At 42.9% G+C, this 14,136-nt stretch overlaps 1 protein-coding gene across 1 annotated transcript; it reads left to right on the top strand.

The window, feature by feature from the left end:
- The first annotated feature begins 5,367 nt into the window (after positions 1-5,367).
- Positions 5,368-6,782, top strand: PPP1R3D (protein phosphatase 1 regulatory subunit 3D). Its single transcript, XM_082272623.1, has one exon. The coding sequence runs from the start codon at positions 5,464-5,466 to the stop codon at positions 6,367-6,369; it is 906 nt and encodes a 301-aa protein (XP_082128749.1). The 5' UTR covers positions 5,368-5,463; the 3' UTR covers positions 6,370-6,782.
- Positions 6,783-14,136: the final 7,354 nt, after the last annotated feature.

Here is a 14,136-nt window from a genome sequence, read left to right as displayed (position 1 = left end):
GCATGGTGTGCTGCGATAAAACACAGCATGTCAACATTTTATCGCAGCATGCCATAGGCTGCATTGCAGTGTGAATGGGACACATAAGAAACAACCGCCCCTGCGGCAACTGATGTTTTGCCATGCAGTAAATGTCTGTTACCATATACAGTATAGTGTGAATTTACCCTAAGGGCTTGTTTACACGTTCTTCAAAATGTTGCATTGGACACGCTTTTTTAACCGCTTGCCGCGTGCAGGCAAAGTGACCGCCTGGCTATTTAAAGCCAGGTGTTGAAGGATAGAGGGATGTCTGAATCGGTGATTCCTACACTGTTAAAAGCTAGAAATTCTACTTCTAGGAAGAGTTATCATTGAGTCTTCCTGTTTCTCCCTCCGTTCGTAAGTACAAGCTGTCCTTAACTCGGGGACTGCCTGAATTGGTAAAGGTTTGTGGACACCTGACCAGAATACCTAATTTAAGCTTTTTAGACATCCAATTCCAAATCATACTGCAACTAACCATCCCCTGGTGTGCAGAGTGGAGCAGCAGGAAGGTGAGCGGGGTCCGGACAAGAGCAGAGCAGATATATTCCAAAGAATAAAACTCACATTTGGTAAGACAAAACCAGGCAATATTGGATACAAGTTGGTAGATCCTCTAGGATGACGGTGCGCAGCGGGGCTTGGCTCCGGCGTGCGTTCCACCGCTACCGGAAGTGACGTTGCAAAGGGCGTGTAGCCGGAAACTGTACTAATGAGACTGTCAGGGAAGGGGTAAACATCAGGGGCAATAAAATGGTTAAATGTGTTCTTAGGGAGTGCTTTCTAACCGTGAGGGGGGTGCTTGTACTGTGAGAAAGCAGAGATCCATGTTCCTGCTTAGCAGAAACACAGGATCACTACCTCCCCTTCTCACAGAACGACAATCTGCCTTGTTTGCCTTGCAAACCGCCACTCTACTTCTCTTGGGAACAAATGGTGGGTCCCGGTGGACATCGGGTCTCCTGGACCCGCTGATTGGCTCCCACTGTAATCAATCACAGCGGAAGCGGGTTGCCGGCAAAGCGCGTGTGTGCCCCAGACTTGGAGGTGCAAAATCACGTACAGGTACGCGATTCTGCACAGGGGAGCCGCCTTGCCGCCATATACAGCATTTCACAAAAGTGAGTACACCCCTCACATTTTTTAAAAATATTTTTTTTATATCTTTTCATGTGACAACACTGAAGAAATGACACTTTGCTACAATGTAAAGTAGTGAGTGTACAGCTTGTATAACAGTGTAAATTTGCTGTCCCCTCAAAATAACTCAACACACAGCCATTAATGTCTAAACCACTGGCAACAAAAGTGAGTACACTCCTAAGTGGAAATGTCCAAATTGGGCCAAAGTATCAATATTTTGTGTGGCCACCATTATTTTCCAGCACTGCCTTAACCCTCTGGGGCATGGAGTTCACCAGAGCTTCACAGTTTGCCACTGGAGTGCTCTTCCACACGACGGCATCACGAAGCTGGTGGATGTTAGAGACCTTGCGCTCCTCCACCTTCAGTTTGAGGATGTCCCACAGATGCTCAATAGGGTTTAGGTCTGGAGATGCTTGGCCAGTCCATCACCCTTACCCTCAACTTCTTTAGCAAGGCAGTGGTTGTCTTGGAGGTGTGTTTGGGGTCGTTATGTTGGAATACCTCCGTGGCTCAGTCTGCGAAGGGATGGGGGGGGGGGGATTATGCTCTGCTTCAGTATGTCACAGTACATGTTGGCATTCATGGTTCCCTCAATAAATTGTAGCTCCCCAGTGTCAGACCATAACACTCCCACCACCATGCTTGACTGTAGGCAAGACACACTTGTCTTTGTACTCCTCACCTGGTTGCCGCCATACACGCTGGACAAGATCTGAAGCAAATAAATGTATCTTGGTCTCATCAGACCACAGGACATGGTTCTAGTAATCCATGTCCTTAGTCTGCTTGTCTTCAGCAAACTGTTTGTGTGCTTTTTTGTGGATCATCTTTAGAAGAGGCTTTGTCCTGGGATGACAGCCATGCAGACCAATTTGATGCAGTGTGTGGCATATGGTCTGAGTACTGACAGGCTGACCCCCCCCCCCCACCCCCCTTTACACTGTTATACAAGCTGTACACTCACTACATTGTATCAAAGTGTCATTTCTTCAGTGTTGTAACATGAAAAGATATAATAAAATATTTACAAAAATTTGAGGGGTGTACTCACTTTTGTGAGATACTGTATATACACAGCATACGGTCGGCAAGCGGTTAATGTGTGTTGGAGTTGAGTGTAAATCGAGCCCTAAGGGTTTTAAGAGAAAACCAGGATACCCCAGATATAGATTATGCAATACAAGGAGAACACACAAGCCCCATGCAGGAAGTGTCTCATCCTGGAACTGAATAGAGCACCCTAGTGCTGCTAGGTATGAGTGCTAGCTACCTGCAGTGTCATTGTGTTATTCCAGGTCTGAACAGTTTAGCAACCCTAGCTGATTGTAACAGACCAGAAGAGGAAGAATAAAAATTAGTTTAGGAACAAATATTTTCCTAATTTAAATGGCGAACCTTTTTTTTGTCATTTAAGACAGAGCTAGGGAGTGTTATAAACCCGGTCAGTTGGGGAGATTTCCCTTTGCTTCCAGTGCCATAGCCGCAACAGGAAGTGGGAAGAAGTCCTTCCAAAGTGAGAGTATACCTTGTTGTCACCAGAGTCCCCATTGGAAGATTTCCCCTCTATTCCTGTTCTAGTGACAATCTAAAATTTCGGATTTTCTTTTACTTTCACTCTTGGTGATAACAGTAAGCATGGCCAATATAAAGGGGAAATCTCCCTAACAGAGTCAAAGAGAGCAGAAAAAAAAAAAAGTTTTGCCTTTAGTTATACTTTAAAGTAAAATGACAGATCCACTCCGCGTCATATGGTAAACAGTCCAGCCACTCAGCACCACAGTGCTGATAAGAAATAAAAATTTTTTTTCAGAGGGAGATTTTTTTTTTACTTTACTGTTATTGTTTTTACTTTATTTTTCTTATTATAGCTACTGGTTCAGTAAATCAGAGGGCCATTGGTATAAAGGCAAAACATTGCACTAATCTTGCTTTTATCTATGCATTAGCAGACTTTAGCACAGTGGTTCTTAACCTGGGTTTGATCGAACCCCAGGGGTTCGGTGAGTCGGTATCGTGGGTTCGGCGGAGGACTCATGTGATTCGTGATGACAAACACACCCTCCGCTAGTACCACTTCGCTGTCAGTGACTATTTCTCCAATTTCGAGGCGTGTCCTTCCGCTCCCGCACCGTCGTCATGGAAACACACAACATCCCCACAGTACAGAGCCCGGACCTGGCGGAGTGATTCACATGTCATATGACACTGACACACTGTGCGCTGACAGCGAGGACAAGGACAGAATGAGCGGAGTGAGAGTGGGGACTCGGAGACTAGAGGGGAGAGAGGTCCAACTCCTAGGCCTAGGAGGAGGCTTAGGCCCCGTTCACACTGGGGCAACGCTACTTTGCCGGGCGACCTCATAGGTCGCGGCGCGCTGCTCGCACCGCGACCTCTGAGCAGCCGGCACGGACTTCATAACATTGAAGTCTATGCAGGTCGCTCCGGGTCGCCCCAAAGAAGCTCCGGACCCTTTTTCTAAGTCGGAGCGACTTGTGTCTGTTCTATTAGAACGGGTCCGCAGCTTCTCTATGGAAGGCGACCAGGTCGCCTGACAGGTCGCCCCAGTGTGAACGGGGGCTTAGTGAGTGGTGGCTCACTGAGTGAGTCTGGCACCAGACCCATGCCAGAGCAGGCCGCCCACAGTCCACGCACTACTAAGTCAGCCCAGAGTCAGGAGGACTAAGGTAGGTAGATGTGGTGGTGTTCTCTGCAGAGAACTGTTTTACTAAAAAGGCACTCACCCACTGTGTATAACAGTTATACACAGTGAGTGAGTGTGCAGTATTAGTATAGCATTTTTTTTTTTAAGTTAGGAGAGCCTTTTTTTTTTTGGTTAGTTGGTTGGTAATGCAAATGGTCAGTGCTCAGTATTAATGCAAATGGTCAGTGCTCAGTATTAATGCAAATGGTCAGTGCTCAGTATTAATGCAAATGGTCAGCGCTCAGTATTAATGCAAATGTGAAGTGCTCAGTATTAATGCAAATGGTCAGCGCTCAGTATTAATGCAAATGGGCAGTGCTCAGTATTAATGCAAATGGGCAGTGCTCAGTATTAATGCAAATGGGCAGTGCTCAGTATTAATGCAAATGGGAAGTGCTCAGTATTAATGCAAATGGCAAGTGCTCAGAATTAATGCAAATGGGCAGTGCTCAGTATTAATGCAAATGGAAAGTGCTCAGTATTAATGCAAATGGAAAGTGCTCAGTATTAATGCAAATGGAAAGTGCTCAGTATTAATGCAAATGGTCAGTGCTCAGTATTAATAAAAATCGTCAGTGCTCAGTATTAATGCAATGGTTTTGTTCTTTAATGGTTTTGTTCATTTTGTACACCTATGTATAAAAATATACCGTCCTAAATATATACCCATGTTTTGAATTTAAAAAAAACATATTTTATTTTTCCAATTAAGAAGGGTTCGGTGAATGCGCATATGAAACTAGTGGGGTTCAGTACCTCCAACAAGGTTAAGATCCACTGCTTTAGCATATTAAAATGTGATTTGTAGCATACAGGTGCAGCCAGAATGTACATGATTTGGATTAAATTCCCATCCATCTGATTCATTACAGCTTTGTTCTTCACATGGAAGTGAAACAGGCTGAAAAAAATTAATATTCATTAGAGGGGAAAAAAAAAAAACAGACTACATGATTCGCACACTTAGAATTAACCACTCAGATCTAGACAGACCATGATTATTCAGAGATCTTCCTTCTTTCAACAGTGTGAAGACGGTTTCTAAGGCTACAGAGGCTGGGCTAATATACTGGGACAGATGAAGCAATAGTCCAATCACCAAAAGGACAATTGACTGTTAAGAGCAGACAAAACCCCCACCCATTTGCTGCTGCTCAGAAAGCAAAGACACTGTCAGACACATAGAGTGACATTCCATTTGTATACAAGCTGCAAGCCTACGCCTACAGACTGCAGAACAATACACAGAGTCCTCTAGTGGAGCTTTCTGCCAGTAGGGGAAGCTGGGAGTATATCTATAAGGTCAGCTGTCGCTGCAAGTGCCTCCCAGTGAAGGGGTGTGCACTGTGCACGGACTGCTGCTGTTTCTAAACCCGGAATTGGAATAAAGGTGGGTTGGATTTCACGCACTGCTACAAATTTGGGATTATTTGGCCTTTTGTGTGAAAAATCCCTTTTAAACGTAGCCCACGTATAAGATGCAGCTTTCTATCTGCCAGACACTAGTGCACCGAGGAAAACAGAAACTGGATTAATTGCACTATGTAGAACCAGAAGCCATCGATTGACTCTGTAACCCTTACATTGCCATGTCTAACAAAATACACCCTTTTATAATGTCTCGAGGCTGCAACAAACAAAGTGAACTTGGCATCCCTCGCAGCTTAAGTTATATCAATGACCTTTACAACAATGTGCAATTGGCAGAAGGTTTTGGTGGCCAAGGAACAAGAACAAACAAAGAGCAGTGGAGGCCCCGTGACCTCTTAAGGACACAGAATACTTTGGGCAAAAGCTGTGACCCCGAATTGCATTCGATTATACGACGACGTAGAGCAAAATCTCTACCAAGCTCTCCAGAAAGGAAAACAGCTGCCAAGTGTCGCCCTCAGTGCAACAAAGTCAGATTTGCAGATTCGCTTGGTTTGGAGCTGGCAGAGGTAAAAGTGTTCAATGCCGGGGATAACCCATCTATTCCTCTTCATGTTCTCTTACGACTCTCTATCAACTCTGACTTGTGCTGCAGCCAGGATTTGGAAGTGTCTCTCCAATATCTGGAGCCCGACTTCAAACAGCCAGAGGACTGCGATGATTTCCTGGACCGTCTGAGGCAATACTGTGTCTGCTTGGAGCATGTCACTAGTTCAGAAGAGTCGGGCATTTCTGGCACCATTCGAGTTTTGAATTTGGCCTTTGAAAAGACAGTTACAGTCAGATATTCGTTCACCAACTGGAAAACCCATTCTGACGTTCCTGCAGTTTGGCAAAAGAATGACAATACTGGTATTCTGAACTTGGATATATTTGCCTTTACAATCACATTACCGCCTTTCCTCACACAAATCTGCACGGCCATTCAGTTTGCTATAAAATACGAGGTTGATGGTAAGGAATTCTGGGATAACAATCAGGGAAGAAACTATACATTTACATCAAGACGCCACACACTGAAAATGCCAAAGGACAGTGAGCAAAGCTGGATCCACTTTATTTGATCAGTTTATGATTCTGAGCTTTTTGGATCTTGATGTTTCATTGGAAAACATGACTATGCTTTTCTAGTGGTTTCAGGTTTGTACATGTGTACTAGAACACGCAGTGCTTAATTTGCAAAGGTAAACAATTGTAATAGATATACTGAAGCTGGATGAAAGGGCATTTTTTTTGTTAAGCATGCATGTTTCCACAAAAGTAATGTTGATGTTTTCATGAATCATCTGTAACACAATGACTTCACTGGGAAGTCATACAAAAGAGAAATGAAGAGTGATTTGCTGAAATGTGTTATCTTTTGTATGTGGCAGTCTGACCATACATTATACAATATTCTTATTCAATTTCCTTTTGATTTACATTCAACTATGTAGGGCAACGGTCTGCCTGGCTGCATACTAATTGGAAGTGTTTAGGTTTGACCTCATATTATATGTATATATAATAATATAATATATAGAATTGTACAAGAGTATTGCATAATGTATGGCCAGCTTAAATCTTTCTTTAGGCTACATACTAGGGGTATTTGGGACACCGACGTTAACAACTGTGGAGATGTAAAGCGAGCAAAAAGTTACTAAACATTGCTTCAAAGCTTTTTTTTGACCATAAGCAAAGGCATTATAGCATTGCAAAAGTTGAGGCAAACACTTGAAGGTTCATAGGTTCATTTATACCAACACTACACATTTTCTAAGCTGTACTCAGCGGCTTTAAGAGAAGGTCCAGCCGCCCCCCCCCCCCCCCCCGAAAAAAAAAAAATTCAAAGTCAGCAGCCACAAATACTATAGCTGCTGACTTTAATATTAGACAAAAAACAATAGGGGAGCAAGCACTCTGGTATAGGCTAGATGGAATGATGGTTATATACAAAATAGTGACCGATACATGGCATAGTTAGGGTAATAAGGGGAGGGACAAATCAATGGACTGTAAATGACTGTATGTAAAGTCCATGAATATAGTTCAAAGATGAAGTCCCAAACGATGTAAAAGATTATTGCAATTGGTGGTGCTTGCTGCTGTAAGGGCTAGCTCCAAGAAACCCAGTGAAGTCACCGCTGTGGGTACATGTAAAAGAAAGAAACAGAGCGCCTCTAAGTGCAGCAATTTATTATGGCTTAAAATCACTATGTAGTAACAACTCACTAGATGGAAGAGGAGTTCCACCGGAGTATACAAGCCTAAACTCCTCTTCCATCTAGTGAGTTGTTACTACATAGTGATTTTAAGCCATAATAAATTGCTGCACTTAGAGGCGCTCTGTTTCTTTCTTTGACTTTAATATTAGGACACTTACCTGTCCAGGGATCCCGCAATATAATTAGGGCACTTACCTGTCCAGGGATCCCACGATATAATTAGGGCACTTACCTGTCCAGGGATCCCACGATATAATTAGGGCACTTACCTGTCCAGGGATCCCACGATATAATTCGGGCACTTACCTGTCCAGGGATCCCGCAATATAATTAGGGCACCTACCTGTCCAGGGATCCTGCCGTCATTCTCTGTAAGGGAAACCAGCAGTAAAGCCTTGCAGGTAGGGTTGCCAACCGTTCTGTAAAATACGGAATCGTCTTCCGTATTTTACACAGACAAGTGCTGTTCCGTATCAAACTGATACAGAACGCACTTTGTTCCGTATTCCGCGGACGGTATTTGTTGTTGTTCGTGACTCAGTCACTTCCATAGTAGTACTACACTGTCACTGTGACTGACTGTGCGTCCCCGACCCCTCCCCTCTCCGCCTTCTGACCAATCACAATTCCGCAATGCCGGCCCGTGCCGATGACGTTGTGACGTCACGACGTAACCCCTCCCTTCCCCGCCCGGCACCCGCGGTACCTGCTGCTGCAGAAAGCGAGCAGACTCTGCCAGTCGCACAAGAGAAAAAAAAAGGTAAGCAGAACTGAAGAAAAGGGGAGAAGAGCAGAGGAAAGGAAGGTTGAGGCGAGCAAAGAAAAGGGATATATTAATTTCAAGCCTCTACATGTAATTTAATTATATACTTACCTTTTTCACAATAGCCCAGGATATTATTGGATTTTCCATCCTTTCTGGCAGCGCCATCCCCCTCTCCTCCCCTCTAAATGTATGCTTTGGCGCTAGAATTATTGCTTTTTTATTGTTTTTTTTTTTTTTTATTCACACAAGGGATGAATACTATCACTTGTGATACTTTTTGCAGTGGCAGCCTGGCAGGTGCTCTTTATGGGGAGATCTGGGATCTCCTAATCCCTCCTCTGCCCTCCAAGGCAGCTGGTAAAACAAAGATCAGTTTGGTTGGCTGCTTTCCTGGCTGGTACCAACCAAATAAATCCAGACCTGTATCTGGAAGTGACAAAATCCTTGTAACCTTAGATTTATTTCCTCCTTCTCCTTTGTGCAATACCAACCCAACCTGATGGAATGGGAGAGCCGAGGAAAAAATAGGATGTTTTCCATAAAAAGTTATGGAAGTATAATTATATAAAGATATTTGCACTACACTTCCTTAAAATGTTGTCTTATTTTTTGAACTGGAAAAAACATCCCCGCCCCGCCCCGCCCCCTCCCCCCGTTCCTTATTTCCATTTCAGAAAGTTGGCAACCCTACTTGCAGGCTTCACAGCCAGTTCCCTACTGCTCTTGCACAAAGCACAGTAGGGAATGGCCTGGTGGCAGGGGAAGGAGAAGACCGCCCAACTTCTGGGTGACTTTGCTGCAGTGAAGTCACCTGGAAGCAGGTACCTGTGAAAAAAAAGGAAGCTCCGCTTGTTTGCTTCCTGCACCAAAAGGCACCAAATGTGGCAGCAAACTAACTTTTAGTGGAGTCCAGGCTATTGCCTAACTGTGCGTAAACTTGTTCCCACCTCTCTCCTACCATCTGTTCTAACTACCCTGTCAAAGCTTACACTTACCTAGTTTGAGGATGCGCCGGTCTGGTCATGTGATCAGCTCCCAGCAGCTCTTTCGGGGGAGAGGAGGGACAGCTGACAATGGATTGCCCATACCAAGCCCATGGGTGACGTCACCACTCAGGCATTTCAGCCGTTGTCAGTGATCTCTCTTCTCCCTTGCAGCTGACCGTTGGGGAGATCATGTGACCAAACCAGAGCACACTCAGAATAGGTAGTTAGAATAGGAGAGGGTGGGATCAGGTTTAAGCATAGATAAGCAATAGCCTTGAATTCCACTTTAAATATGTTTGGATGAAGATAAAACCTTTGTTGCTGGTTTCAGCTTTTATAAATTAGTTATGATTTAAAAATTACTTATACACGGTTTTAAAAAGTGGTTTGGAGGGAGTATTGGTTTGTTCACCTTAGTGCATGTGAAAAGGGAATTGCATGAGAATTGTATAAAGCCTGAAGAAGGGTATCTAAAGCCTAGTACACACGCAAAGATTATCGGCCGACCGATCGTCCGTCTTTTGTCCAGAGTTGTGTTTTGTTGGTTGGAATGTGCCTAGACTGCACACTAATTTTCTCACCCGACAAAATTCTACTTCAGAAGTGATGTCATGTCTTGGTTTGCTTTCTTTGTGTTCTTTATTCTCTGAGCATGCCCAGTCTTGCTCATTAGATTTTTCCCTGTCGAAATCTGTACTGACAGCACGAAAATCGGCCGTTTTTTGACGGCGGACAAAAATTATATAGTCTGCACACCAGATTTTTTTCGGCCGAAAAGTCGGGGGCGGTTGTCGGAAGCATCATACTAACAAGCCGAAAATCGGCAGATCGGTCGTCGGACGAAAATTCCCTGCTGATTTTCGACGCGTGTGTACGAGGCTTAAGGCATTCCCAAAAGCTTGCATCTTTACTACCGTAAGTTAGCCAATTAGAGGTATAAATTAAGCTCCAAACTTTCTGCATATGAAAAGATAAAAAGTCATTCTGTATCTGATCACAGGACAAGTCAATGAATCATAGGGAATACCAAAAAGAAATAGCTTTGTTATTTTTAGGGCTTCTTATCTGGTTGCACTTTACTACTTGCAGTTCATGTGTACAGAAGATCTATGTGACTGGGGCTTTCTGTTTAGGATTCTGTTCCAGGTCCTGCAGAAAGGTCTGCACTAAACTGAGGAGTATGCCGGGAACCACATGAGAATGTGAAATGGCATCTGCAGAAGACTCAAGGACTGCACATATTTTTATTTTTTGCTAGAGTTATTATATTTTTTGCTGGGTCTGCCAGGTATACGCTTAAACAGTATTCAAGCCAGTAGTTTATTAGGGAGTCTCATTCCCAAAGCTATGAATGTAATTCAGCAAGATCTTGCTCTCAGTTTAGGGCACGTTTCCTTAAACATGACTTCAACTCACATAATATTTTAAATTAAAGAAAGGTATTAAAAGTAGAACTAAAATTCGAAACATTTTTTTATTTTGAATAGAGTAAATAGAGGGTTAATTTTGCCATCTTTATGCCATTAGTAAGATTTACCTTCACTTCCTGTTCTGTTCAAAAGCTAAACAGGAAGTGAGAGGAAATCCCTGCAAATTAAGAGAATCTCTCGGGGACCCCCCAGGTCACCATAGTTTCTGTCTCCATTGGAAGATTTCCCCTTTATTACTTTTCTGGGGACAACCCAAAATTTGTGAATTTCTTTTACTTTCAATGATAATGGTAAACAAGACAAATAGAGAAGATGAATCTCCCTAACGGGGGCACAGACAGCAATAAAAACTTACAGCTGTTCTAATTCCTCTTCACTCTATCCAAAAAAAAAAAAAAGCTTTGCCTTTAAAATAAGCATGGAGCAAAAAGGAATTCATGGATGTCTGCACTGCATGGGGTCATCAATGACAAAACTAACATATGGGTATAAAAGCATTAAAAAGTACCAATACAGGAATCCCATGACATCTAAACCCATGATCATAATATACACCCCTCACATTATTGTAAATATTTTATTTATGTGACAGCACTGAAGAAATGACACTTTGCTACAACGTAAAGTAGTGAGTGCACAGCTTGTATAGCAGTGTAAATTTGCTGTCCCCTCAAAATAACTCAACACACAGCCATTAATGTCTAAACCACTGGCAACAAAAGTGATACACCCAATATTTACAAAAAATGTGAGGGGTAGTGTACTTACTTTTGTGGGATTATATATATATATATATATATATATATATATATAATAGATACACACACACACACACACATATACACAGTGTATATATATTTCTATCACAGTCACAATCATTTTTATAAAATGTAAATGTTCAAACCAGTTCTCCAACAATAGTCTTGACCCTTCAAAGAAGGATTTGCCACAATGCCCAGCTAGTCTTCCACCATATATAAACACAACCACGGTTATTTTCAGGTATTTAAACCGGTTTTAAACCACTGTTTTTTTCTTTTGTGGAACCTGCAAGGTAAAGCCATAATGCGCTAGTATTATACTAGCACATTATGTGAAACTTACCTTAGAAAGAAGCCCTTCCAGCGGAGAGCTGTCACCGCTGATGAGGCTTCTACCTTCACCTGGTCTTCCTTCCGGGTTCGCAGACACTGGCTGTGAGGGTGGCCGGAGCCACGATGACATCACTTCCAGGCATACACACTGGAGCCTCCGTATACGGCACAGGACTCAGAAAAAATGCCCTGGGTGGTCGTTCCTTTAGAGTGCATGCGCCGGTGACGTAACCGGCTGCATGCACAAGTCAGGACAAAAACACTATTACCAGTGTTTTTCATCCAGCGTTTTTTTTTTTTTTTTTGGGGGGGGGGGGGGGGAGTTTGGGCTTATAAAAAAATGCTAGTGTTCATGGAGCCAAAGTTTTTTGATCTACTTCTTCAAAAATGTATCCTTTCTTTTCTTTTGACAATAGCTCTATTTTCACTTTGTAAAGTAACCCAATGTTACAGTCCAGTGAATAGTGTGTTTTTTTTCTTTAACCACTTGCCGGCCACCCCATGCTATTTTACTGCATTAGGGCAACTCGGCTGAGCATAATCACATAGACCTAGATGTGTGATTAGACACAACAGGAGGCAGACCGCAGGAGGAGCGGGCTCGATCGCCTCCCGCGATCTTCAGCAAAACTGACAGGAGAGCCTTCTGGAATGTAAACAATGTAAGGCGGCTCTCCTGTCAGAGGCAGGGAAAGATCGTGGGATTCAGCTAAGCTGAACCACCGATCTCTCTGTGCCTCTGTTCAATCCATCCCCAAAACAATTAGTAAGCACATCTAGGGAACACATTTAACCCCTTGATCACCCCTAGTGTTAACCCCTTTCCCTGCCAGTGTCATTTATACAGTAACAGTGCATATTATTTAGCACTGATCACTGTATTAATGTCACTGGTCTCCAAAAAGTGTCACTTAGTGTCAGATTTATCCGCCGCAATGTCGCAGTCCTGATAAAAATCGCTGATCGCTGCCATTACTTATATAAAAAAAAGGTCCATACATCTATCCCATAGATAGTAAACGCTATAACTTTTGCACAAACCAATTATTATAGGCTTTTTGGGATTTTTTCTACCAAAAATATGTAGCAGAAAACAAATTGGCCCAAACTGATAAAAAATTTGATTTTGGAATGTTTTATAGCAGAAAGTAGAAAATATTGGTGTTTTTTTCAGAATTGTTGCTCTCTTTTTGTTTATAGCGCAAAAAATAAAAATCACAGAGTTGATCAAATACCACCAAAAGAAAGCTCTATTTGTGGGAAAAAAGGACATCAATTGTATTTGGGTACAGCGTCGCACAACGGCGCAATTGTCAGTTAAAGCAACGCAGTGCTGAATCGCAAAAAATGGCCTGGTCATTAAGGGGGTAAAACCTTCTGGGGCTGAAGTGATTAAAAGTGAATCTCAAATCACAACAACTGGAAAACAAGAACTAGGAAAAGTGGACATTTCAGCTATTGAGTATTATAAATATTGACTGCCTAACCATTGCAGAAAACATGGACAGAGCTCAGGAATTCTTCTTTTGCATGTGACATTCTGCACTAAATAGTTATTTAAAAAATAAGAACTGTATGTGTTACTCACTATCATCAAATTAATTCAATTCTACAGTAGCAGAACCCAATTGAGGGTCAGATTTGATCCTTTGCAGCAATTACTGTTGATATTGCAGACAGTCTGATAAATTAAGTTGATTGAAGCTCCACCTATGAAAACTGTGGGGAAGAAAACAGCAACCAATCGCATTCCAAAGTTTGTTGCAGTAGCAATATTTTCCAACTGCTCCCGTTTTCTAAATAAGCCACAAAAGGACTGATCTATAACAAAAGTAAGATAAGTACATCTGTGGTGTTAGGACCCTTTTAGACAGAGCGGAATCCGTCAAGTGGATCCACCTGCTCAGCGGATTATCTCTCTATGGATCCCCACTGACCAAGCGGATGAAAGGTCCATGTCCGCTCCGCGGAGCTGACACAGCCTGCTGTTATCTATGGGGCAGTCGGATGAAAACGGACTGCCCATTTCCATCTGAATGTCATCCGACCCGCCGGACCGATGGCGAACATATCCCCGTGCATCTGTTTTTAGCAGGCCGGATGCTGGCGCTCTATAGAGAACAATGGGTAGTCCGATAGGATCCGCCTAAAAAAACAGCCAGGCAAACCTTATCGGTCTGGTGGTATGAAAGGGGCCTTATACAAAGCAACTTATTGTATCCTAGGTTTTCACTTCTAAAAATTTCACAAACTTCTAGGCCAACCCATGATTGGTTGCTATGAGCAACAGCACCACTTTTGATTTCCTTTATTTCCATAGTCCCAGAGCTTCTGAACACCCCAATGGA

Source organism: Pelophylax lessonae (genome assembly GCF_965119305.1).
Source record: "Pelophylax lessonae genome assembly, chromosome: 11".
NCBI classification, from domain to species: domain Eukaryota; kingdom Metazoa; phylum Chordata; class Amphibia; order Anura; family Ranidae; genus Pelophylax; species Pelophylax lessonae.
This window is presented reverse-complemented; position numbering and strand designations above follow the sequence as displayed.